Source organism: Sander vitreus, chromosome 13 (assembly GCF_031162955.1).
Source record: "Sander vitreus isolate 19-12246 chromosome 13, sanVit1, whole genome shotgun sequence".
NCBI lineage: Eukaryota > Metazoa > Chordata > Actinopteri > Perciformes > Percidae > Sander > Sander vitreus.
In genome coordinates, this window is record NC_135867.1 from 28,088,254 (window position 1) to 28,114,854 (window position 26,601).

Here is a 26,601-nt window from a genome sequence, read left to right on the forward strand (position 1 = left end):
GACTTCAGATACAGTATTAGGGGACCACTAAGGTCTATATAAAAGAGACTTCAGATACAGTATTAGGGGACCACTAAGGCCTATATAAAAGAGACTTCAGATACAGTATTAGGGGACCACTAAGGTCTATATAAAAGAGACTTCAGATACAGTATTAGGGGACCACTAAGGTCTATATAAAAGAGACTTCAGATACAGTATTAGGGGACCACTAAGGTCTATATAAAAGAGACTTCAGATACAGTATTAGGGGACCACTAAGGTCTATATAAAGAGACTTCAGATACAGTATTAGGGGACCACTAAGGTCTATATAAAAGAGACTTCAGATACAGTATTAGGGGACCACTAAGGCCTATATAAAAGAGACTTCAGATACAGTATTAGGGGACCACTAAGGTCTATATAAAAGAGACTTCAGATACAGTATTAGGGGACCACTAAGGCCTATATAAAAGAGACTTCAGATACAGTATTAGGGGACCACTAAGGTCTATATAAAAGAGACTTCAGATACAGTATTAGGGGACCACTAAGGCCTATATAAATCCATCCAAAGAGCACCATGTCATGGGAACTTTAAGACTTGACTCGGACTCTAGCTCAGAGACTTGTGAGAATCTCTGGTTGGTGTTACATGAAAACATCAAATAATCGCTAGAATCACTAGGATGTGTCCTCTGGACAACATGGTTATCTGTACAAAAATTTCTTGGTAATATTTCATATTTTAGTCTGGACCAAAGCAGTGAAGAATGACTAACATGGCAACCTGCTTAGTAGTTTGTTGATATATATTGCTCTGGATCAAAGTGTTTGAATAACCCACAGGCTGACATCATTATCCTCATGCTCCGCCACACTCTACAATACAGAAGAGTTTTGATAAACAAGCTTTGTTTGGGCTGTAAAAACAGAAAACTTGTAATAGACTACTCCAGAGGGCTTTTCTTTCAACACCACCTGACACAAACTGGAGAAGTGGAATATGTGCTTCAGTCAGGTGGCAAATACTTTCATTTCCTGTGTTGTTTGGTAGAGAGCAGCAGCAGCAGCAGCAGCAACAACACATACAGTAACCCCACACCTTTCATTCTGACCTTTACTGTTCAAGTATTTCTTGGCTGCCTCAATAAACCCACTTTCCCTTCTTTTTTTGCGGTCACCAAGGCAACAGTAAGTTACGACTATTTGAGTTTTAGTTTTCACCCAAAGTTCAAGCTTTTTTACTGCATATAGTGGGAAGATGTTTACATATGGATCATGTGCACAAGGTGGCACAGAGAGCCCAATATACATTTATGAGAAGAAAAACAGCCTTGACCCCCTTCACATAGTACTGGTGGGTACTGTACCCACACCGATCCATTAAAATGCTAGAGTACTGTATGCCAGCAATATTCTTCTAACGCAGGACAAAGCAAGGCCGGTAGCGTTTTCACAGTCTATAAACGGCTTTTGTATAACTACATCAAAAGCCTACAAAGAGACATCTCTTTGTAGGCTTTTGCTGTAGTTTTAAGGGAATTAAATAATCACTTCATTGTCTGCCTGGCCAGTGATATTAATAAGTTAGTATAGCCATAATTTACCAAACCAAGCATATCTTCTTATTCAGCGCAGCTGATGCTTCACTTTCCATGATGTCCACAATAGCTCTTGTGACGTGTCTCGTCGTGTGTGACAGATTTTAACACTATTTTAAAGAAAGACTGGATAAATAGTCTTTTATTCCATCAAAAGTTACAAATCAAAAAATGAGCACTGTGAAAGGTTTTGCCACAAACTCAAATTACTTCTCTCATGTACAACAAATATCTTCAGACTTAATAACTGCGACGTTTCCACAGGGAATCCCAAATGCTGTCACACTGGAACTTTTATTCTTGTATTTGTATCTTATTCTATTCTTGTTTTATTTTCATGACAGCTTTTAATTGCTCTTTAATGTTTTATGTAAAGCACTTTAAATTGTTGCCTTTTTGCTGAAATATTGCTGTGTAGAAGTAAAGTTGCCTTCTCCTTAAACCTCCAGTCAGTCACCAGGGCATAGAGAACGCTGTTGTGCCTGTCAGTCAGTCACCAGGGCATAGAGAACGCTGTTGTGCCTGTCAGTCAGTCACCAGGGCATAGAGAACGCTGTTGTGCCTGTCTATCTGATAGGAAATGTAACGTTAACAGCACTGCTGTTCGCCGCTTTCACCTCGCCATTATATTATATTGCAGCGAGCGCTGTCTGCGGGAGTTTTGAAAAGTGTAACCACACTCGCGACCGCTTTACCGGCATTACCGTGACTTACACAAGCTGAAGGGGCATCGCAGTTTCACTCTGTGTTCGTGTGTGTGTGTCGGAGCCCCGCTCTTTGTGAAACATACAGAGAAGACAGAGAAGCTCTTGCGCTCTCAGGTACCAAAATTTGGCACCTATTGATGTAATGTGAATCGCCCTCTCTAGTACCGACGTAATTCTGCACGTGTACTGACACCTCACCTCGGCGAGAAATATTGTCACGTTTTCTTCTAATAGCTCTCATCGTTCTCAAAAAAAGGGCAAAATGTGTCAATAGTTAGAGGATCAGAGAAGTGACCATGAGATCACATGAGTTCAGTTATAAGTAAACTGCTCAGAACAATCTGTTGGCAGAGTGCAAATGGAATTTCCGCAAACAGCATGTTGCGGTATGATGAGACTAAAGGGAAAGCTTAGTCAACATCAGGTCATTCATTAGATCACAGGTCAGGGGACGAGAATATTCTGCCAGTCTCTAATAACCAAAACTGTTCATGTATAATTACGTTTGTCTCGCTACAGATTCAGGGAATCTAGGCAGCTGCATGACAAGGGAATGTTTTGTCTCAGAACTGTCTTCTTTTGGAGGCCGAAGGCCCAGCCACACTTTGGCATACTTCCCAGAGAGAGAGTTAGGCTGAACTAGGCTTTAGCATCTGTGTTTAGACGACTGCATATGAATGAATATCTTTCTTTCCCTTAAAGGTTCAGCTAAACGTAACGCCTCCAGCATGAGTTTAAATACTCCTTCAGGACGACAGGAATGCATCTGTGTGCATTTAAGTCATCAAGGTCTCCCGAACCTTCTTCACATATGTGAAATGAGTTGTATAACTAATAATAATAAAGTCTGGTGAAGCCGTTAATATGATCGCATCAATCCAACACTTTTTCAGTTTTAATTCTACTTCGATCTCACATTGGAAATTGTCATATTGTAAAATATGGAAAAAATGAAAAGGAGGCTGTGCAGGGTTCATGAGCCCTGGTAATCTGACATCTCCCACATAATACTGAGTTATAGTCTGAGGTGTGTGAAGGTGTGTGGGGTTATTCTGTAGCAGCCAGGGGATTTTAATGGAGGTAAACACAGTGGACCACCGTGTCTAATGACCCTGCAGTCTTACTTCTCAAATCAGAGGCTTCATTTATCAACATATGTGTCCTGCTGCCTTCACATGTCTGCAGGGATTTAATGAACTAAAGGAAAAGCTTTCATACAGCATAAAGCAGCTGTGGACACCTGTGGTGCCTCCCCCCCCCACTGTGTCATTTTATTAAATGAAATGAAAATAAGTGCTTTCGTCTGATTCATTGATGTTTTCTTATTTCCAAAACGTTTGAAGGTAGGACAAAGTTAATATCACCGCTGTAGGGCAGAAACTGTGTATCTCCATATTTCCTCATTTTAATTCTGTTTCATAAATCAGTGCTATTGGTCACCCTTCACGTCTGTCTTTGGGATTTACAAATATTTAAACATGATGATGATGAGGCGGTTTAGTTTTTTTTAATTTCTTGAAAAGAAACCCACTTAGGGACAGACAAGGTTTTCACCCTACAGCGGCGATATGAAGACACTTAATAGGGTTTGTGGCGAGTTCTAGGCCAAGTGTGTTTTGGTCACTAATCTAAAATCTGCTTTTATTTTCATGTAATGTGATGATGATTCATGCTTTTATTTCAACCCATACAATTGTAATTTCCTCTTCACATGTTCAGAATGCTGCTGCAAAACTTTAGACTACTGCAGTGGCACTATATTTTATTTTGTACATGGATCTCTCAATCTGTCTATGAAAAGCAGAGATGATGAATAATAGCTTTTACATTGTGTCTGTATCTTGTGAAGCATGTTAAGATCTGATCTGCAACGGTGCTACAGTAAAGCCGCCTACGCGTTATTATGGATCCCATGTACCTTTTAGGCAACTCCCGCCCTATGAAGCAGCCTGATTGGTTGGGGTTAGGCATTGACCTCGGTGGTTAAGGTTAGGATAGCCGATTGGTCAGATGATACAACAGGGGACCTGAACAAATCGAGTTCCGTTACCTTGTGTAGGCATCGATGCCTGGCCAATAGTAGCGTGGGTTCCATAATAACACGCCGCCTACACATGACAGGCAGCAAAACTGCTTTGTGCTGGCCGTTCCAGTGATTTCCTCTGGGGAGAGGAAAGCAGATTTGCTGCGCTCCAATTCAAATTATTTCAACTTTGACGTAGTTGCCGCTGACCTTTCGAAAGATAACAGCGTGTCGTTACCTAGCAACGGGAAATAGCTTAGGAAAGCTTAAGAAAACTTTAGTTTAGTACTTACTTATTTGGAAATTTGCTTATGCTAAAGACTGATATCCAATCAAAGAACTATCCCGACTCACACAGGTTTGCACATGGGAATGAACAAATCAGAGGTCTGGGCAGCGTTTTCTTATTTTTCTCTTAATCATTTTGTAATGAATTAAATAAAAAACATTCATGAAGGGGACTGTTCTAGGATAAATGGATGCATGTTTAATCTTCCCTTGCACAAAATCTAGGGGCAAAGTTTTTGTTTCTGTGAAACACTCCAGTTCAAGGTCCTCTAAACTACTGTGGGTAACTCTGCGGAGATCTTATGTCTTATAATCTAGAGATCTTATGTCAATAATCTATGAAGTCATCGGAATCAGACACCGCTGTTTGACATCAGATGACTTATTTGTGATCGGGCATGGTTCCAGGGACGGCCTATGCTGGAGAGCCTTCAAGACCCTCTGATCAAATAGTCTAAAGGATTTTCTTTGTAAAATAACAAACCAGTGCCTGTACCCCCCCTTATTTTTTTTTTACTTGACATCACTGTGCCTATAGAGCCGGTTTCACTGATCATGTCATAAGAGTTGCTGTTTAATTTACACTTTGCTGTTACAGCAAAATAATGTTTTTGCATAGAGCACTGACAGCTCAGTGAGTGCATGGCTCTTAATAACTATGCATACATAAATACAGTAATCTACTTAGTGTCTGAAGACAATTCAATAATGTATAGCCATTACAAAAAGCCCTAATAACCTTGACTGTTTTGTTCCTGTTTGTATGCCTTATGTAAATGATACCACAGTGTCATTTACATTACAAAATTAATTCTCAACGTCTCAGGCGCACGTATAAATAACCCTTCAAAGAATATTGCAAATGTGTTGTTTTATTGGATAGAATGTCAGATGAATGATTAATGTTACATACACAATGTCTGGACACAACCTGAGATGGCTCACTTTTTTTAGACAGATTTTCATTTCCCATCATCCATCGAGACAAACCTCAGGATGTGTTAGTGTGCCAAGGTGATGGAGATTGCCGGTTCTCGGTTTCCAGGTTTAGTTTTCTAAGGAAGTTAAAAGCACACAAAGTCCTGAATATATTAAGATAACAACTTGTGGGCAGAAGATGGAAAAATATCGTTCAGTACTATTAGAGGCTCTGTAAGTACGTTTTAAGAGGAAGAAAACAAGACTAGAATGGACCGTCTTAGCCTCAACATAAAGTCCCCCTCCCCATTCACGAGGTCAAGCTGCTGGTTGAAGACATCTCAGTTTGAACTGTAGTGACCCCACACACTCATAGCCTGCAGGGTTGTGCATCTGCTCACTCCCGCCCCTGTGACCTGATCTGCAAGCTACACTGCACATGTATGTGCATGGCTTAACAAAAAACACACACACTAACTATAAGAAACTGCGGTGGAATTAAAAGTTAAGAATGGCTCTCTTGATATGTTTGTTAGTGACATTATTCGAATTGAAAATGACAGACTATAAAATTAGTAATCAGATGAGATTAGGAGATAATGGGTAACCCCACTTAAGCCCTGAGTACCAGCTGGTGTCCTTAGGCAGACCCCTTCTTAATCCAAGCTATCCTTGGTAAAGAAGCAAAAAATACCGGGTGCTTACGGTTGTAAAGTGGTAAACTCCAGGTGAATGCAAGGTGCTCTTAAAGTCAATTTATGGAAAAAGGGAAGCCAGAGGGCTTACTTCAGGCACAACTTTACCGAGCCAAGGATGTAGTTAAAATGCCTTTATTAGTTTGGGGCATATAGAAGATAAAAATATATAAATATATATAAAAATCACAAAGGAGAACACCGGCCTGTTTCGACCCCAGTGTGTGTGCTGGGAAGTGTACCGGGCTTTGAAGCAAATTGAACATAGAAGCTAGCCTGACGTCATCAGACTCAAATTCTTGTCAGAATCTGAGTCTGATTCTGCTCCATTGGGCTGTGATTATGGGGCGTGTTTCAACCCAACCAGGAAACTGTCAACAGAACTCAACACCAATGAGACGAGACAAGATGGTGTATCGTCTCCATAGCAACCACTCTTTGCACTTTAGTCCTAACTTCCAACTTTTAGACTTTTTTTGTAGCTGGATATATAATTTGTTTAGTGTAAATATGAATGTGGAGAATGTTAGTGATAGTGTGTGTGTGTGTGTGTGTGTGTGTGTGTGTGTGTGTGTGTATATATATATATATATATATATATATATATATATGGGGCTGTTGCGATGCTAGCTTATATATCTCATGAATGCAGAGCAGACTAGGAGTGTTTTAATTTGCATTCAAATTGTGCTTTCTGCTGAGGCAGAGATTGCTTCAGTTGGTTAAGGACAGTTTATCATTTTATTTGCTTTATTTCAATATGACAACTAAGACGAGTCTTCTTAATGTCACGTGCGTTCCTGTCAACAGCTGTATTTACAAGAGAAGGAGTTCAGATTGTAAGAAGGTATACATATAATAGCTTGTTATCAGTTTCTTCAGTTATAGAGTAGTGTAGGTGCACGATATAGGCAGGGGTTACATCGGGATTTGTTATGTAGGGGGTTTCATGGTTGTTATGGGCGCACGTGGGTGCACATAGACTCCAAAATCGGATTAATATTTATTGTAAAAGTGAATTGTTTAAGCCGAATATCAGTTTCTGACCTATTTTTCTCCCTCTGCCATTCACCATCTGTCGGACTGACTGACAAGTTGCTTCTTTTTTCTGTTATGGCGGGTGGCAACCAGCACAGCCTGTTCTCATGAACCATACGTGCTCTACAGCTATGGAGAAAACATGTTTAGTCATTGTTTGAATTATTAAGACAGAGAAAAATATAAAATATATACATTGTTCATGATGCGCTGTTCCAAGCTTCCACTCCAATCCCATTCATTTGCTCGATTCTTCCGAGTTTATTTTTGATCAGTCGAGAAGTTAAAAATAAAAGACAGCTGAAGTCAGTTAACAGCAGTGTGTTCCTTAAAATGCAGGTGGGGTTGAACTGTTCACTGTGTCCTTATTGTTGCATTTCTGTTTAGCAACATGCAGAGAAAATTGAGCGGATAGGAAATCCAAACTGGGCCAATATTATCTTTCTCTCTTATGCAGTTGCGGATGGCATCTTATGAGCAGCACTTTATGCTACATGGATCAACTGCATGTCATATTGGGAGCATTAAACTGTGCCATTATGCTGTGTGTATCAGCAGTGTGCACCTCACTCTGCCTTGCATCTCTATGAGGACACCATCACAATTCCACACATCATTTTCGCCGAAGGATCTCAGCATTAACCTCGCCTAACATTGGGAAGGAGGAGCACACTCCCCTCCCTCTCCTTGAGCAAGGCATTTAGCCCCTAGTTGCACCAGTGGAGCAATGGATGAGGAAATGAGATTCAAGAAAGAGAGCACACATCTGTTTTTACTCTCTGCTTTGTTCACGTATGCCCTCATGTGCTGGTGCTCAGGAATAACACAACCATCAATCATACAGTGTAGAAAAATAAAAAACTAATTCAATGAATATGTGTGTGTGTGTGTGTGTGGTGGTGGGGGGGGCATGTTCAGTAGAGGGTTTGAATGGGCTGAAAGTCAGTAGGAAGTGTTTTTTACAGTGTTACATGAGAGATGTCCTGCTGAACTAAGACTACAAGATGGGAGACATTCTATAGAAATCTTTCTACATTTTTCAGTCAGACAGTTATACTAAATGTGTATCAATGTTATTATTACGCAGAAGTATAGCGGTGGAAGTAGTAGCTGCAGCAGCAGTGGGATATATACTGCATAAATGTTACCTTGGACGAGGATGTGCACTGAGGTGGTTCTCGGTCGACTGCTTGTCTGGACTGCGCACACATACTGGCCCTCATCTGTCATGTCCACGTTTTCAATCTTGATGGTAAACTCCTCTTGATTAAGGGTCACCAGACTCACTCTGGGATCCACCGACCATTTGTCTTCTCCGGCGTACAGTATACTCGAGCGGTTTAGCCATGCTGTGTGTGTGACAACGTCCCCCTGCGCACACCTGTGAAGCGATAAAAATAGCATTGAAAATAGGGCTTTTACCAAAGTGGACTAGTAGTTATTATACGATTATCCCTACTCATAGTTGATATCGCTTCCGATACCTAAACTTGCATATTAGCCGATACTGAGTACCAATCCAATACCAGTGTTAAAAGAAGAAATATATATTCTATTTTTATGTATTTCTTAACAGCTGTACACTACTCTCCCTGTATGGATGTGATATGGATGCTATCATTGTTGTACCTTCTGGCTCAGGTTAAACTCTTTGTAAAACATGAACAAACACAGAGATAACAGAGAATGAACGGCAGCAAACTTTCTTCAGTCATAACAGATAATTTCAAAAGATTTTTCAGGGCTAAATTACGTGGTATCAGATTGGTGCTTAAACTCCAGTACTCGCCGATACCGATACCAGCATTTTAGGTGGTATTGGAGGCATTTCCGATACTGGTATCCAAATCAGAACAACTCTAGAATTGACAAATATGTCAAATGTTTTTATCCAGTTTTCTAGCTTATACACAATCAAGACAAGAAAACAAGTCACATGGCATGTTGGCCACCCACAACGATTACTCCTCTCCTGTAAAGTGCATAAGGACTCTTTATTAGTCATTGCATATTTCTGAATGATTTGTTTCTGTCTGGCTGGAATGGACAATCACCCCTTTGAAAGGCATACTCTAACCAGAGAGGAGGAACTGATGAGTGAAACCAGCTGCTGTGAAAACATCTCCACTGCACACAGCTTCCCCCACAGCAGGACCAGCTGGAACTGTACTGTAGGACAGGGTCATGAGTAGGGCATGGGTCAGATGAGTATCTGAGTAAGGATACTCGGCATAAAACAGGTGCAATACGTAGATATTAGTAGCTTTGTTATAATTGAAATACATTTCCCATAATCCCTTTTTTTTATCAGTTTCCAATACCTTGGGGCACCATCAGACACACCACCATTTACCTTTTACTCTACAACCAAATCATCTTCATTAGAAATGTGTGGATTTTGCTAAGTAATAATATTGGTCATTATAAAATGTTGGCAAAATTATTGCATTTCCCAATTCTGTAATAAAAAAGGACAATTTATTGCTTAGTAGTTATATAATATGCAACATGAAATGGAAAAAAAGTAATAGCATTTGAGCTATTAGCAATCATGTTAACAGCTTGCTTGGAATATTGACAATTTCTCAATAAGCTTGGTAACAAGACATGTTGTAAATATGCAAATGCAGCTCTGGAGCAGTCATTAGGTTGCTTTTGTTTATCTGCCCACACACTTGGTTTGTGACATTCAGAAGGGATTGAGACAATGAGCCGAAAACTGCACCGGCGAGCTCCATTGCAATCACAACCGATTGGTTTCACCAGTCAGAGAATGCTGCTTTGATACAGGAGCAGGGTCACTGATCTTTGACTGTTTCTGCAGAGCAACACATCTGCTGTGTTTTCATGACAAATCTTTGGATACCCGCTGAGAAAGCACTGCCAAAGCTGCAAGTGTGCCAATGGAAGAAGAAATTCATACTTTGTAGAAACTGTGCTTGTGGCTGCCAAATGCCTGTTCATCATCTGGGTTTATTTACCTTTTTGTGGCTATTTTTTCCCGACATACAGAAGAGCAGGGCATTTGGACATTAACAGCTTCAAATGGTGACAATGTGGCAGGAGCTCAACACTTTGCAGCTGAAAGACTCTCAGCTGCATTTACGCTGTCACAGCTTTTGTTACAGCATCAGTCACTTCCACTTCAGTGGCGGCAGTAGGGTCATTGGCATCCTTGGGGCATTTGTGGTGCTATGGTGGAGAAAAAACTGGTGCCCTGTGTGTGTGTGTGTGTGTGTGTGTGTGTGTGTGTGTGTGTGTGTGTGTGTGTGTGTATGTTTGTGTGTAATCAATACACAGGAGCAAAGGCTTTCAAAAATAATGGATCGCAGTGTATGTGAGATGGCGAGGGATCAATTTACTATGACAAAGTGGATTCAAAGTAGGCTTTTCATTGCTAATGGCTACAGTAAATTAATTTGTCTAAGCTGCAAATGCATTTTGCACTGTAAAATGTGCAAACAATAAGAACAGCAGGGTTTGAAGTGTGCTTGCCCTGTAACAGAGAGGAAGATGGCGCATGCAGCACACTCACGTACAAAGCCTGAGATCTTTAAAACGGTTGATGGCAAACGGATAGTGGAAGACGAATTTCTAAACTTTGTTGGCACTAAAATGAGGACACTCAGCCAGGATGAAATCATAATGCTGGCCTCCACTCATTTTCCGTCTGAGTGGATTGAGGAGTCAAAGAAGCTACTCTTTGAAGTTTGTCCGAAAATGACTCAACGATGTGTTTTGCACAAGGGTCCTCAGAAGGATATTAACAACGTCAAAGCGTGGCTAAAGGTTCTTAACGAGTGTGGGGAAGATATATCCCAAGATTTGTATCGTTTATCTGGATGAGCTTCCACCTGTTACATTCAGCAGCATTGATGGATCAGCACTCCTTCCTGTAAAGAAAACAGGAAATTAGTATTTCCTGATTTCTTTTTATCTGGTACTGCCCTTAAAGTGTGTGATGAGATTAAATATCTTGGCCATCATATTGTTAATGATTTATCAGTTGATAAGGACATCAACAGACAGTGTCGCAAGATGTATGCTCAGGCTAATGTGCTTGCGCGCAAATTCGGTATGTGTTCTGCTAATGTTAACGTAGCTTTATTCAAAGCATTCTGTACACCACTTGTGGCGGTCTTACAGAAAAAAGAACATGCAGAGACTGAATGTAGCGTATAATGATGGCATGAGACTAGTGTTTGTTAGTGTTGATGTGCCTACTTGTTCTGCCGTATTTATCGATACACGGGTATCTCTCTGTTTTCTGTCTCAGAAAACAGAATCATACAGGCTTTAGCCCACATTGATTTTAGCTCTGTCAGGTATGCATCTAGACTGTGGAGACATTGGCGCTCCTGTTTGTATATTACAGGTGAAGGTTATTGACCTTTTATTAATTCATATGAATTGTACTGCATATTTATTGCTATATGTTTGTAAATATTGTCATTTTTGATGTACTATGGACCTTTTTTAATTTAATTTAATTTAATTTGTTTCCTGAATAAGTTATTATTATTATTATTATTATTATTATATAACAATACTTTAAACTGTACATACCTCTGGCTTGCCTGATAAAATCATGATATTGGAATTCCAGGCTGTTCTCAAGAACCATTCTGACATATACGTAGCTACAAAAAGTAATGTACTGCAATTCGTATGTATTCCACGTATTTATTGCTGTATGCCCCACATTGTCCGCTGCTGTATAAGAGCGCTCTGGTCTGTGTACGGAGGAGGTCGAGGTGGATGTTTGGCTCCTAAAACACAGGGCTTTTAAACGGGGGAGTGGTGTTCTCTCAAGACTTTCACCCAGGAAACAGGTGTTTGTGTCACAGGAGTACCACTTAAGAGGACTGCTAAACTGTCATGTGACTGGTCATCATGTGAGCGGCCGGCAGTCGCCATCATTTCGTGCTACTTGTGCATACTCACATTACATTGATAATCAATATTATATCATAGATGACAGGGCCTGAATTTCAATGCGGGATTACAGGTAATGCGCATCATTTCATATTCCCACAAATCTAGCACTTATAATGCAGGAAATGCAATGTCTCATAATGTTCAGCCAACATTTGCACCGATGCGGAATCATGTATGGAGTGAGGGACGACTGCCCAGAGGCGCTGCATCGACCGACGCATGCAAACACAGACCTATGTGTGGAACCCGAAAGGACGAGCGCGAACAGCACAAGGTCAACAACGTTTATCAGACGGTGAAATGAGCGGCTCGATTTGTAAAATGCACGGCGCTGCACGGCGATGTTACAAAACGCCAAGTCATGAGCGTGGATTCAGCACACAAAACGGGATTAAAACCAAACTCATGAATTCACTGAGAAATACAAACCTTACCAATCTGATGCTCTTTTTTTAAGTGGTACGTTTTTATTAGGTGGAAAGAGATGAAGCAAAGGAGACAGCGAGGAGAGGGGAAGGATAGAGCACGGTGAGGAGAGACAGAGTCTTTCAAAAGAAAGACTAAGGACACTGATGCAGCTCATAGACACAGGAGAAGGAGAAGGAGACATCAAATTACAGAAATGTATATAGAGCAGAGAGAGAGTTAAGATCACAAGTAGTACCCTCTCAAAGTGTATAAACCATCCCTATGTGAAGCATTTAAGGAGCAAATCCCCCCCACAGTTTGAAAAATGATTTTCAGGAACTATGAGTTATACTATTTATTTTCTGCTACTTTTTCTAGCCTACTTCCCCGATGTTTGTCTTGAATATTTTCCTTGTTTTTTTAAGGCAGCAAAGATGTACTGAGTTTAACCAACAGTAGCCTACAAAATAGATATGCTACCACCAATGACTTTTTAAAAAATCATTTTAAAAAAGCGAGAACACAAGGTGGTAAAATGCATTCTGAAGTTGCCATGCATCATTATCAACCGCTGAGGTCGACTTCTGACAGGCTGCAGTGCAACAAACACTAGGACCAACTTAGTGTAGAACATTCAACAACAAAAATCTTTTCAAGAAATCAGCAATCCTACTGTTTACTTATCGGATGTTGAAGTCTGAGGCCATGGTCAGTGCCTCTCACGGAAACGCGGTCTGAGGCCGTTTATGCTTTATTTAAGAGGATCAGTGACCCAGTCAACGATATCTTGGGACAGTGTTTGCACTGCCTTTCAATTTCCAATTCATGAGGACCTCTGTGCAGTCATGTTGTGTGAGTGGGAGTGCTGCCTCTTTGAGCGCAATGAAACAGTATAGAACAATAAAAAAAAAGAAGGAAAGACTAGGACAGCAGCTCCTGTGGCTCTTTTGTTGGGCTTTGCAGTACATACTACATTATTAAAAGCTTCTCATTCTACATGTGCAGAAATTGGGGCAGCCTCTAGCTCACCCAGTAAGAGTGTTTGTCCCATGTTGGCTGAGTCCTGCAGCGGCCCGGGTTCAAATCTGACCTGTGGCCCTTTGCTGCGTGTGATCCCCCTTTCCTGTCTATCCACTGTCACTATAATAAAGGGAAAAGCCCCCAAAAAATAATCTTAAAAATGCAGAAATTCAGGTAATCACCCCGATCTCACTCCCAACTCATAAAATACTGGCACTTAGTCAGTGTCTCTCAGCGTCAGATACCAACACAAAAATACCCTTTTAGCGTCTATATGGGACGCACCGGGCAGAGCAGCAGCTCGACCGCGGCTGATGCAGAGCATCAAAAAGTGAAAAAAAGAGTCCCAATGAAGCATGTCTAAATATGACACCAAAGGGCTAGACGCGAGTCCCGAGAGTGTCAAAAAGTGAAGCCAAGAGTTCCGACCAAGCGCGTCTAATTATGACGTTTAAGGAGACTTTTTGCGTCAATAACAAACACCAAAGGCACCTGACCAAGTGTCGCTATTTGACATGATGGGAGTGAGAATGTGTTGAGGTAATTGGGACAGCACTCCGATTAATAATCTGTATTGCCACTGAGACGTTTGGGGCAGGACGCCCTTCTACAGCATATTTCACAGGCAACCTCGAACAATACTACACAGTGGGGTTAATGAAACACAACCAGCACAGTAACTACATGCCAACAGAGGGAGCCACAACATATCCAGACACAGTAGGTTACCAAGACAGAATGAGAAGAAAAACATGAGAAAATGAAGAACATAACTCTTCAAAAATGAACTTTTTGAAATGAACAGACAGGGAAATCAGCTATTGACAAGAAACAGGCAAATGAAATCTCCTCATTCATACCATTGGGAATGAGGGCATAGAAATTCTCATTCACATCTCTGCATGCATGTTTATTCAGCACTATATTTAACTCGCCTGGTCTTCCATCCCTAAAAGTCCAAAATGTTCAGCAGCTAATTGGAATGGTCCTCAAGAATACATATTTTTAGAACTTTATTGAAAAAAACTATCTGGTTTGACGTAGGTTGTTATTGTAATAAAAACTATATGCCTCACCAGCTAAATCCCCCTAGAGAGCAGCAAGAAGAAAAATATTTTACATACCATATATTCTCCCCTTATCGCTTCTGCACAGATGGCAAACACAATTTAATCCCAAAAAAGAATTGTCAATCCTCTCAAAAGCATGAAAGGAGGAAGTAAAGGGAGAGATGTGAGATTGGGAGGTGAAACTGTAACTGTAAGCAAACAGCTTCTCCACTCTCCTCCCTGTGTGCTTTCTGACAGTAATGTGTGGTTCATTAAAAATACATGACACTTGTTGCTCCAAAATTAGATGTCGCCCGTTGACTTTGTTTACACTGTGAATCATTCAAGTTAATGTTTAATGATATGTCATCAGTAGCTTTTCTTCCAGGAGTACAACCCTCATCTCTTTCAACATGCAGTCACTGTAGAGATCAACATTAGCTTCTAATGACTCACATGCATGTCAACTGAAGATGTTCCTCAAAGTCTGCTTTTTAAATATAACAAAACAACTTTGCCATCATATGCATATCTTAATGTGTTGTGGGCTTGGTTGACAAAATCTAAAGAATGTGATGGAAATGTTTTTCAAGAATTCCACAAGCTAAAACTTACTGTAATTACAATTAGGGTTGGGTACAGAGACCTGGTGCCTAAACGAAAGGTATCTACCGGACCAAATAGCAACGCAGATTTTGGTTTCCCTTATTTCGGTGCTACTTATAGGGCTGTGCTGCTCTCTGATGCTCCAAAACGGACGTTAGAGGCAACAGAAACATTGCTGCACGCTACTCATTTGGCAGCAGGTAACGATAACGTTAGCCTACCGTTGGCTAGTAACGGGCTGACAGCTAAACAGTGTAAAGTGAGACTGTATTTCACTGTAGAAGATTCCCACACCTGGACGTACAACAGTCTGCAGCTAAAGACACAAACTAGCTGCACTGCATGGCCACTGCCTGCCGTTGTCGGAAAAACAACACAGATGGGACAATGGTGCGTTTACTTGAAACTGGTAAGCCTCGAGGTGCATTCAAAGTTATTGTAAAAGAATAGTATAGAGTGTGGCCTAGACCTACTCTATCTGTAAAGTGTCTTGACATAACTCTTGTTATGATTTGATACTATAAATAAAATTGAATTGAATTGAATTAAAATACCCTTTTCCCATCTGTTGGTTGTTTTTGTCCTTAAACAGCAGTTTACTGGTGAAATAAGTTATTGTTATGAGTTATTGTTAATACATTATTAATAAATCATTCAAATTTGAGCATATGGCCTTAGCAATAAACAAGCTGTTCTTTAATGTTGCAGACTGTCGTTTTTAAAAGTATCAGTTCAGGCACCTTTTAGGCACCGTTTTAAAAGTATTGTTTTAGCACCGGTAAAAACTCCAAACGATACCCAACCCTAATTGCAATGTGCGGGTAATTATTGTGTGGATGTTGAGATTACTCATGAACAAAGACATTACAGTGCTTAAGTTGTTGAAGCTTTTTGAACAAATGGTTCACGAGAACAGGCTGCAATGTCAGATGTCTCATAGCCTGTTTCCATTTGAATGACCTGTCAAGGCACCCCCGACAGCATTTTGGATTTAAATGTAAAGTCCTAAAGTTGCATGGCATTGCAGAATGAAATGTGATGGTATGATTCATGTTTTAAAGAGTTAAATATAAGACAGAATTGTCTCCAAATGATTGTGGCAGCAGACGGAAAGGATTTAACTCTATTTTATGCAAGAGTAATCTCCGACACGATGTTTCTTGCAGAGCAATCAGAATAAATAGAATATACCGTAGAATATACGGTGTATTAAATGTTGCCATGCTCTAAAATAAAGCAACATTTTGCCAGATTTTCCATTGTATTTCAGAGTCATTTTCTGGCAGGCATTGATTTTGAAAAGCATAAACCAAAAAAATAAAATGTCAGTAATAAACAATTACGTTAATATGAATATTTCATAAATGTGAAAGGTGTGACTTTTAACTAAATGTTACACTGAATTCAATGAGAAGATGATATAATAAGTAAGCATGCTTAAAATATTCCAGACTGGGTCTAGAATACAAAATAATTCAAAAGTGAATTATTATCACTAATGTGCATCAGAGTGGAACAATGTTTATGAATCCATCCCTCTCCTGCTATTGACATTTATTATGTTCCACTGTGATGAGTACAAGTGATTTCTGTAGCCATAAAAGTAAGCTTCAAGATTCATATGTACTACAGAAATGGTACCAACCCGTGTACTATAATTCCTAAATAACTACCTCTATAACAAACTGTCAGGCTTCTGGCATGGACCCAAATGCAGGAAGGCGAGGAGTGAGCAGCAGTTTGAATACATAATAATTTAATGATAACAGAAAGAGTCTTACAAAACATGTAAGCTGAGCAGAGGGCTATTTCACAAAACCAAGATAAGGGATTAAGCCGGGATTTCCCAGTTATCCTAGCTCAATGTAGGTCCCGACCAGGCAAACAGCTAGGATTTATTAATCCTGCTGCCTTTTCTGATCACTCAGCAGTGGTTTTACCTTATTGTTATCAGCCTGCATTAAAATACAACAGGTACAATGGGGAAAACAAGTATTTGATACACTGCCGATTTTGCAAGTTTCCCTACTTACAAAGCATGTAGAAGTCTGTAATTTTTATCATAGGTATCTTCAACTGTGAGTGATGGAATCTAAAACAAAGATCCAGAAAATTACATTGTATGATTTTTAAGTAATTAATTAGCATTTTATTGCATGACATAAGTATTTGATACATCAGAAAAGCAGAACTTAATATTTGGTACAGAAACGTTTGTTTGCAATTACAGAGATCATAAGTTTCCTGTAGTTCTTGACCAGGTTTGCACACACTGCAGCAGGGATTTTGGCCCACTCCTCCATACAGACCTTCTCCAGATCCTTCAGGTTTCGGGGCTGTCGCTGGGCAATATGGACTTTCAGCTCCCTCCAAAGATTTTCTATTGGGTTCAGGTCTGGAGACTGGCTAGGCCACTTCAGGACCTTGAGATGCTTACGGAGCAACTCCTTAGTTGCCCTGGCTGTGTGTTTCGGGTCGTTGTCATGCTGGAAGACCCAGCCACGACCCATCTTCAGTGCTCTTACTGAGGGAAGGAGGTTGTTGGCCAAGATCTCGCGATACAGTGGCCCCATCCATCCTCCCCTCAATATGGTGCAGTCTTCCCTTTGCAGAAAAGCATCCCCAAAGAATGATGTTTCCACCTCCATGCTTCACGGCTGGGATGGTGTTCTTGGGGTTGTACTCATCCTTCTTCTTCCTCCAAACATGGAGTGGAGTTTAGACCAAAAAGCTCTATTTTTGTCTCATCAGACCACATGACCTCCCATTCCTCCTCTGGATCATCCAGATGGTCATTGGCAAACTTCAGACGGGCCTGGACATGCGCTGGCTTGAGCAGGGGGACCTTGCGTGCGCTGCAGGATTGTAATCCATGACGGCGTAGTGTGTTACTAATGGTTTTCTTTGAGACTGTGGTCCCACCTCTCTTCAGGTCATTGACCACGATCTGCCATGTAGTTCTAGGCTGATCCCTCACCTTCCTCATGATCATTGATGACCCACGAGGTGAGATCTTGCATGGAGCCACAGACCGAGGGAGATTGACCGTCATCTTGAACTTCTACCATTTTCTAATAATTGCGCCAACAGTTGTTGCCTTCTCACCAAGCTGCTTGCCTATCGTCCTGTAGCCCATCCCAGCCTTGTGCAGGTCTACAATTTTATCCCTGATGTCCTTACATAGCTCTCTGGTCTTGGCCATTGTAGAGAGGTTGGAGTCTGTTTGATTGAGTGTGTGGACAGGTGTCTTTTATACAGGTAACAAGTTCAAACAGGTGCAGTTAATACAGGTAATGAGTGGAGAACAGGAGGGCTTCTTAAAGAAAAACTAACAGGTCTGTGAGAGCCGGAATTCTTACTGGTTGGTAGGTGATGAAATACTTATGTCATGCAATAAAATGCAAATTAATTATTTAAAAATCATACAATGTGATTTTCTGGATTTTTGTTTTTTCTTGTTTTAGATTCCGTCTCTGTACTGTTTTAGTGTACCTATGATGAAAATTACAGACCTCTACATGCTTTGTAAGTAGGAAAACCTTGCAAAATTGGCAGTGTATCAAATACTTGTTCTCCCCACTGTACACATTGCTGTTCATTTAAGTACTGTTATTATTTTATAACTATAATAACTTCTATTAAGTTGTGACCATTATTTTTTTATAATTATTCATGTGACATTGTTACTGTTATATTGCTGTATGAAGACTGCTCTTCATATTGTTGTTAGAAGTTTGATGGATATATTATGGCAGTTGTTGAGATAATTAGAAAAGGCTGATACAGTTGCCAAATGTGTTTTAAATGAAGTCAGTTACTAAGTGCAATATATAAAGTGCTGTACATTTGTTTCTATAGTGGACCAATGCACCTTACATTATTTTAGTTGATTAATTTCTTTTTTTCATTTTTTAACAACTATTATTTGGGAGGATTGTACAATTTTAAGAACATATCCTGATTGTACAATCCTCCCAAATTATAGTCTTAGTTCACTGGACCAGTACCTATATAGTGTAGGCTACTGTACATTCATGTGACAACAGGGATAGGACACAGGGGGGGAAATAACGTGTGTTTATAGTGTGCATTATATTTATCACTTAATTATCTTTATAGTTTCTAGATTTTAGAGTCCAATTTCTTCAGTGTCTTTTGTTGTTGTTTTCTATGTCCATATATACGAGGGAGCAAAGCATATAATCTGTAGAGAGGGAAACTCGTCCTATATAACAAATAAAAAATAAAAAGAGGGGCAGATAATAGCGGACCGACTGAATGATATATCTAAAAATATACATTTACAACCTACTGCTCTTAACTGAAACCATTCAATGAGTCACTTGTCATTTGTAAAACTGAACAGTGGTACACTTTGCATTAAAAACGAGCAGTGGGAGTTAATATGACTTTTGAATTTATATTTTAGCCCATAAGAGAGAGAGGGAGGAACAGAGATATTTACGCATCATATTCTAGCGTTGTAGAAAATTGATCTTCATGGTAAATTTCCTGAGTAACATTATCTTCTCCTTACTTTTAAGGCAAAGAGTACAACTGTTAATTTGTGCAAATGATTATTAGCCTAACTCCTTGGTGGTGGTATGATTATGACAGTTTCAATTCAGAACAATGGTCAGTTAATGTATATTTTTAGGCTACTTACGCATTCAGTCAGTCTGCGATCGTCTGCCTCGCTTTCTCTTGCTGTTTTATTACAGCGACCGTGTTTCTTTTTTACCAATAATGTGTTTCACGTTATCATAATTCCACAAGAAGCTGCTGCTCACTCTGTATAAAGTATTAACAATGTGTATTCTCCATTTTAGCATCAGTAAATCTGTGATCGACCTCCGTTAACGAAAGCCGTGAACGCGCATCTATCCGAAATACTTGATACCTGACTCGACCTATTTGCTCCTCCTCAGCCTGGCTTGGCCTTCATGAAATGCACCAAGCCAGGATGCACAGATTCGACTAGGTCAAGCCTTGCTTTATCAATTATCCTGGATTTATAAATTCTGCTTCTGTGAAACAGCCCCCAGGTGAGTAATCCAGAAAAAAAAGGAACACGGAAGGAACAGTGAACAAATCCAGGAACACAAAATACAGCAGAAGACGAGCCGAAACACTACACAAAAGACGGAAAACAACGACAAACCAACAACAGACACAGAAAGCACACAGACTAAATACACAAGTAAACAAGGGTGAAACAAGGGACAGGTGACACAAGGGCTGGGGAACAGGTAAAACTCATCAGGGCGGGGCAGATAATCACACAGGCGGGAAAACACAAGACAGGAAGTAAAACTAGACATGACATGGGAGAAACAGTGAATGAACATGAAACATACACAACAAGGTAAAACACAGAAGACAGAAACATGGGACGTAAAACAAGGAAACAGAAGAGAACTTAACAAAATAAAACAGGAGAAAACTACAACAGAAACCCAAAACCGTGACACATCATCCGTACTCCTTTATTGTTTTCAATGCAGTGTCTCATACCTTTTTTTTTTTTTTATAAAAGGTCAGTAAAAAGCTGATTAAATCTACATCCTTAACCTATAATAAGATACATAGAATGACTGACCCAATGTTTGGTTCAGGACACAGCATGTCTTGTGTAGCAGTAAGTGACATCTAATCACATAAAGCAACAACCAACACTTTGCAGATATGATGACAGAAAAGGCCAAACTAAGGCAAACATCCCTGATGTCTCAATATGTTCAAATGAATGTCATTTTTCTTGAATTGTATTATTCAAAGCCAGCATGGTTAGTAAAAACTGTTCTGACTCAAATTCACTTATTTCATAATCAACTAAATGCAAATATTGCCGACTATCAGAAATGAATACGAGCATGCCCCTGTGCTATGAGTAAGGATCCATGTTTTCCGTCTCTGTGTTGAACAAAGCAGATAAACAAGCACTGTGATGACCTGATGGAGAGAAAAAAAACACTTGAGCTGCCTAATGTCTCGTCCTAATCACCGTGATATATTAAGCCTCGCCAGTTATGCTGATGGGACCATTAATTAACCCAATCCATGCATTCATTAGGAAACAGTTCTGTGTCAAAATACTTGTCCCCATGTAGCATGTGGGTGGAATAAATCTGCTCTCAGCGTCTTGAAGCACTAGAGTGATTTTGCACCGGGAAGGATCTAAAATGTGCTCTTCACATTATGACAGACATAGAGAGAGATGCCACCATGCCATGTCATGTATCATGGGGTGGAATATGGTGAATGGACAGGTCATTAAGGGAAGAGTAATCACTGGGCCTGACTCCTTAGTATTCAGCTAAAATGACTAGTTTTTTATATAATTTGGCTTGTTATCCGATACCGTTGCTAAAGCGATATTTCTAAAACGGTGCCGGTGCCTAAACAGTGCCTGAACCAATACAAAAAAGAAGTGCACAAAACAACAGTCTGCAACATTAGAGAACGGCAAAATGAAATGATTTATTAATAATGTAATGACTACAACGTATAACAATAACTTATTTCACCAGTAAATTGCTGTTAAACGACAAAAACAACCACTAGATGTGAAAAGGGTATTTTACAATAACTTTGAATGCACGACGAGGCTTAAGGTGCAGCTGCAGACTGTACGTCCTGGTGTTGGAATCCTCTACAGTGAAATACAGACAAACTTTTACACCGTTTAGCTGTCAGCATTTTAACCATGTTGAATCCAGCTGCTAGCTAATGGTAGGCTAGCGTTAGCTGATTTCAAGTGTAATGTTAGTGTTAACTAGCGTCACATGCAGTGATGTTTCTGTTGCCTCTCATGTCTGTTTTGGAGCATCAGAGAGCAGTGCAGGCATTTCAGAGGCACCAAAATCTGTGTTGCTTTTCGGTTTGGTAGATAACGGTCGTTTAGGCACCGGTGCAGTATTAGCACCGGGTCTCTTAAACTGACTGGTGACTGACTCAAGGTTCACTGAAAACTGTCCATATACAGGGTTAAAGCAGTGCACACCTTCAATTTCTGTCATGATTGTGATTTTCTGTTTTCTGTTCTGATGTTCTGTTTCCTGTTTTATTTTGTAGTCTTCTGTGTCTTGTCTCCCTTGTCTTGTCTAGTTTACTTCCTGTCTTTAGTTTTCCCTCCCTTGCGATTGCCCTAATGTGTTTCACCTGTTTGCCCAGCCTAGTGTCACCTGTCCATTGTTAGTCCTCGTTACCTCTTGTATTTAGTCTCTGTGTCTCCTTTCTCTTTTGTTGGTTCATTTTATTCTGTGAGTTTGTTTGTGTCTGGAGTCTACCCTTCATCTCTGAGTTCCAGTTTTTGAGATCCTGTTTTGGAATTAGTTTTTGCCTGTTATTTTCTGGATTTTTTGGTATGTACTTCATTTTGTTTAGTAAATCATCTAAACTGCATTTGGGTCCAAGCCATTCCTGACAAACCGTGACAATTTCCATCCACTAAAAGTGCTGTTTTTACCACTGACAGGCTCATATTATTATTCTAAGTGTCTGACAACATTATGGAAAGGATCCCTACATAGATTTTGCTGGCTCTATACATGCTAAAAGTATTGTTTATTTAAATGGTCTCTGGTGAGTTTGGCGATGATGATGGGATGTTTCCTGTTAAACAAAATGGATGATACTCTTTAACAAAAAAGGTCTCTCTGTAGGGATCCTTTCCATAATGTTGTCAGACACTTAACAGAAAATAATAATCTGAGTCTGTCAGTGTCAAAAACATAACCTTTAGTGGACGAAAACTAATGGTGCACATGTGCCTGAGTGGACATTGCATCCTGTATTGCAGCTAAAGCGCTCTTGCTCTATACTTATTTCAAAAAGTGTTGTTCCCATTAAGTCATAGACACAAAACATGGAAAATACCAAAGAGACCCTTTAAAACCGCATATCCCTCTAGTCTTGGAGTCATTTTGAGGAGGTACTTGCGGTAGGTTTCCTGGGAGGAGGCAGTGCCTTTAAGGCTAAAGTCAGGGAACAAACATCTACTCTCTCACAAATTACATGAGACTGTAAAATGATTGCCTGCAGCCTTCCTGTGGCTGTTTTATGTAGGAATTGGGTAAATCCCCCTGCCCAGAGGATACACACCATTACACCTCTGTATCTATCTATCTAAAACTTAGTCTTGCATTGCCAGACCCTCCTCCACAGTGCATCACAGGAGGGTCTGACTAGTCCACACAGCATTCTGGGTTTATTGACATTTCTTTAAACCAATCACAATCGTCTTGAGCGGCGCTAGGACGGAGTCACGGTGCCTCTGTTAAATAGTCTCAGGAAGGTACTTGTTTTGGTGGAACGTGTGTACGTTCAAGAGTAGTTTTAGTCGTGCAACAGAAAACTCAGTTTGGACAGATAGTCAGGCTAGCTATCTGGATTTACCCTGCAGAGATCTGAGGAGCAGTTAACCATAGTCCTCACAAATCCACCAGAGGTTAGAACGCCAACACAAAGGAAGAGGAAGGGGATGGACATCCTGCCGAAAAGGACATACGGCGGAATTTCCGGCGGCACCTGAACAATCCTGGAAGCGGAAGGTTCGTGGACTTGGGGACTTCCGGGCGACATAATAAAATGTGGTTGATTATGTATCTGTTTTCTGCCGAAATACTTAAAATAAATCTCCACTCGTGTATGTGTATGTATGTATGTATGTATATATGTATATGTATATATATATATATATGTATATATGTATATATATGTATATATATATATATATATATATATGTATATGTATATATATATATTCCTTGAGTGCCGAGAAAGACGCCTTTTTAAATAAAATGTATTAAAGCATATTTGTATTTTCTTTCCTTTTTAAGGTTATGTTTTGGCACTCACAGGCACCCAAAGATGATTGTTACACCACATAAATGAAGCATCACCTCCAGTAATAAGATAATGTCCTGTGTTGTACAGTACAAAGCAGTGGAGCTAAAGTGAATTGTATCATGGCACTGTGTGAAGGACATGCAGTGTGAGACACATTAAAAAGATTGCTCACACTTATGTCCCTGGCTTATCGCCAGTCTCTTTCACTGACCGCTGGCTCAAGGAATGAATGAGGATGAGTTGGTTTTAGACTGCAGGCATCTGGACCGCCTTCCAAAAGGCAGAACTGCTAAGTCATGGTTGAGATGGAGGGAATGACAAATTACCTTTCCTTTGTCTTCTTGATCTTTGTTTCAGTATTAGTTTATTTAAATCATTGAAGACAGGAAAAAACTAAAGTTCTCAAACTGCAAAAGAGTGCCTCAATATCAAAAGCAATGGCCGAAAACATGAAGGCTTCTTACGTCTTCTCACAATGCAAAATTACCAAAATGTGTGAACAGAGTAAGAAAACGGATGTATTTAATTTCTATATCAGAGTACACATTTTTAAATGGTCTGCACAATTATTCCTCAGATTCATTTATTTGCAGTTATTCTAACCCATTATTATTTAAACATATTTAAAACAATACCTGCTATGTGTTGCAAACATGTTTAGAATATTCATGGGTAAGTAATGCTTTTGTGTCATGTATGAAATGCACAATGGCAAAAACAGATCACTAAATGTTAATAATTTAGTATGGAAAGTATTTCCTAGTGCCAGTGAGGTGAGCCCCCTTCAGCACCTTGTGTATCACATTTTCTTTATCCTACTGTATTATGCATTGACATTTTCACAAACAGTCATTCTTCAATTGCTAATCTATGTCGCTGGTTAGTTGAAACCACAACTTAACATGCTGCAAATTCATGACAAAAAAGTGTCAAAGTGTCACTTATAGAAACTCAGACCAGACGTAGTACTGGAAACATTTAGATTAATCAATGAATCTGGGAGGTAGAGTCCGCAAACGCAACAGCAATGCCATAAACTCAAATAGAGAAAAACAATAACCATATATTACTACTTTACTCTCTTGGGTGTTTCAAGAGACAAAGCCATACGCCTCTTCCTCATATCAAAGAGAAGCTTCAGACATGCATTTCTATAAAATAATAGCATCTTAAGGTGTAAAAAATGATTAACCTGAAAGTGGTTTCATGCTTCTTGCTTTCAGTGTGGACGGGGCGCTGCGGACGGCGTGCATGGTGGCCGCAAACTTTCTGGTCTTTCATAGTCTCGCTTTGCCAGACCCTCCTCCAAAGTGCGCTGAGGGAAGGTCTGGCTACTCCACACAGCATTCGGGGATAGGAGGAAAACCTGCTCTGGTTAAATGGCATTTATTTAAATCGTCACGGGCGGCGCTAAACTCTGCACAGAGCCGCTGCAAAAATAGTGGTGTGAGAGAAAACTCCGATTGGACAGATAGTCTAGCTAGCTGTCTGGATTTACCCTGCAGAGATCTGAGGAGCAGTTAACCATAGTCCACCGAATTTAAAATTCCAACACAAACCAGAGCAATCCCAGGAGTGGAACATCATGGTTATAGCCTGTCTTTCATATTGATTGTGGTCAAAGAACGGACTTCTCTCCTGTAGCCAATCATTGCAAGGTGGTCTATGTGACCGTGTCCACATTATTACCAAATCTTGGGAGGTGTGCAGCACGGCGCTAAACGCAAGAAGCATAAAACAGCTTTAACTGTCCCGGAATAACATATGCAAACTCCTAAACTAAGTGGTAATTCCTCTTTAAAAGCAGCAAGTTTACTCTTTTATACATTTATTTATCTAGCAGGCATGATTAAGAGCTGCAGTGGTTGAGAGTAATAAATAGTTGTAATATATATGCTTGGACGTGTTCCAGGGAGCATTACACTTTCAAACAGTCAACTCATCATCGCTGCGTTGCATCCTTGTTGTGTAACTGCTGAGCCGTTTGTACGACAGCTGCGCTGCCCAGTGTTGCCACTTCCCACAGATTTTTAGTTAGTTACCTGTGTCAGTTCAGCTCAAAGCAGTGATTGAGCAAAGAGCCAGAATGTGTTGAACACGCTCTAGTTGAATCACCTTTTTGCTTGCATTATTTATCGGGGCCTCCAGTGTGAGTATTCCAGTGTGAGTGGCAGATTGAGAAGAGATTGTGACTGTGTCAAAGATGTTGTAGCAGCACAGTAATGTACTGGCTCGTTTGTTGAGGTATTATCTGTTTTCGTTGAAACATACAATGAATGACACAATGATTTTGTGTGATAGGCAAGAACGAAAGAAGGTGGTAACGACAACACTCCACCTTTATAGGTGGTAATCTATGACTCATGACTCTAGGGATGGCAATGTTGATCTGATGGTCCACCACTGAAATATCACTGCTGGATAGATTGTCATGGATTTTGGTTCAGACATTCATGTCCACCCTAGAACAAATTG

General features: G+C 40.1%; 1 protein-coding gene across 1 annotated transcript in view; it reads right to left on the minus strand.

The window, feature by feature from the left end:
• Window positions 1-26,601, minus strand: part of ntm (neurotrimin) — a 145,756-nt gene that overhangs the window by 37,388 nt on the left and 81,767 nt on the right. Inside the window, exon 2 of the mRNA XM_078266425.1 lies at window positions 8,404-8,636. Coding sequence (XP_078122551.1) covers window positions 8,404-8,636 — 233 coding nt within the window. The remainder of the gene's footprint in view (window positions 1-8,403; window positions 8,637-26,601) is intronic.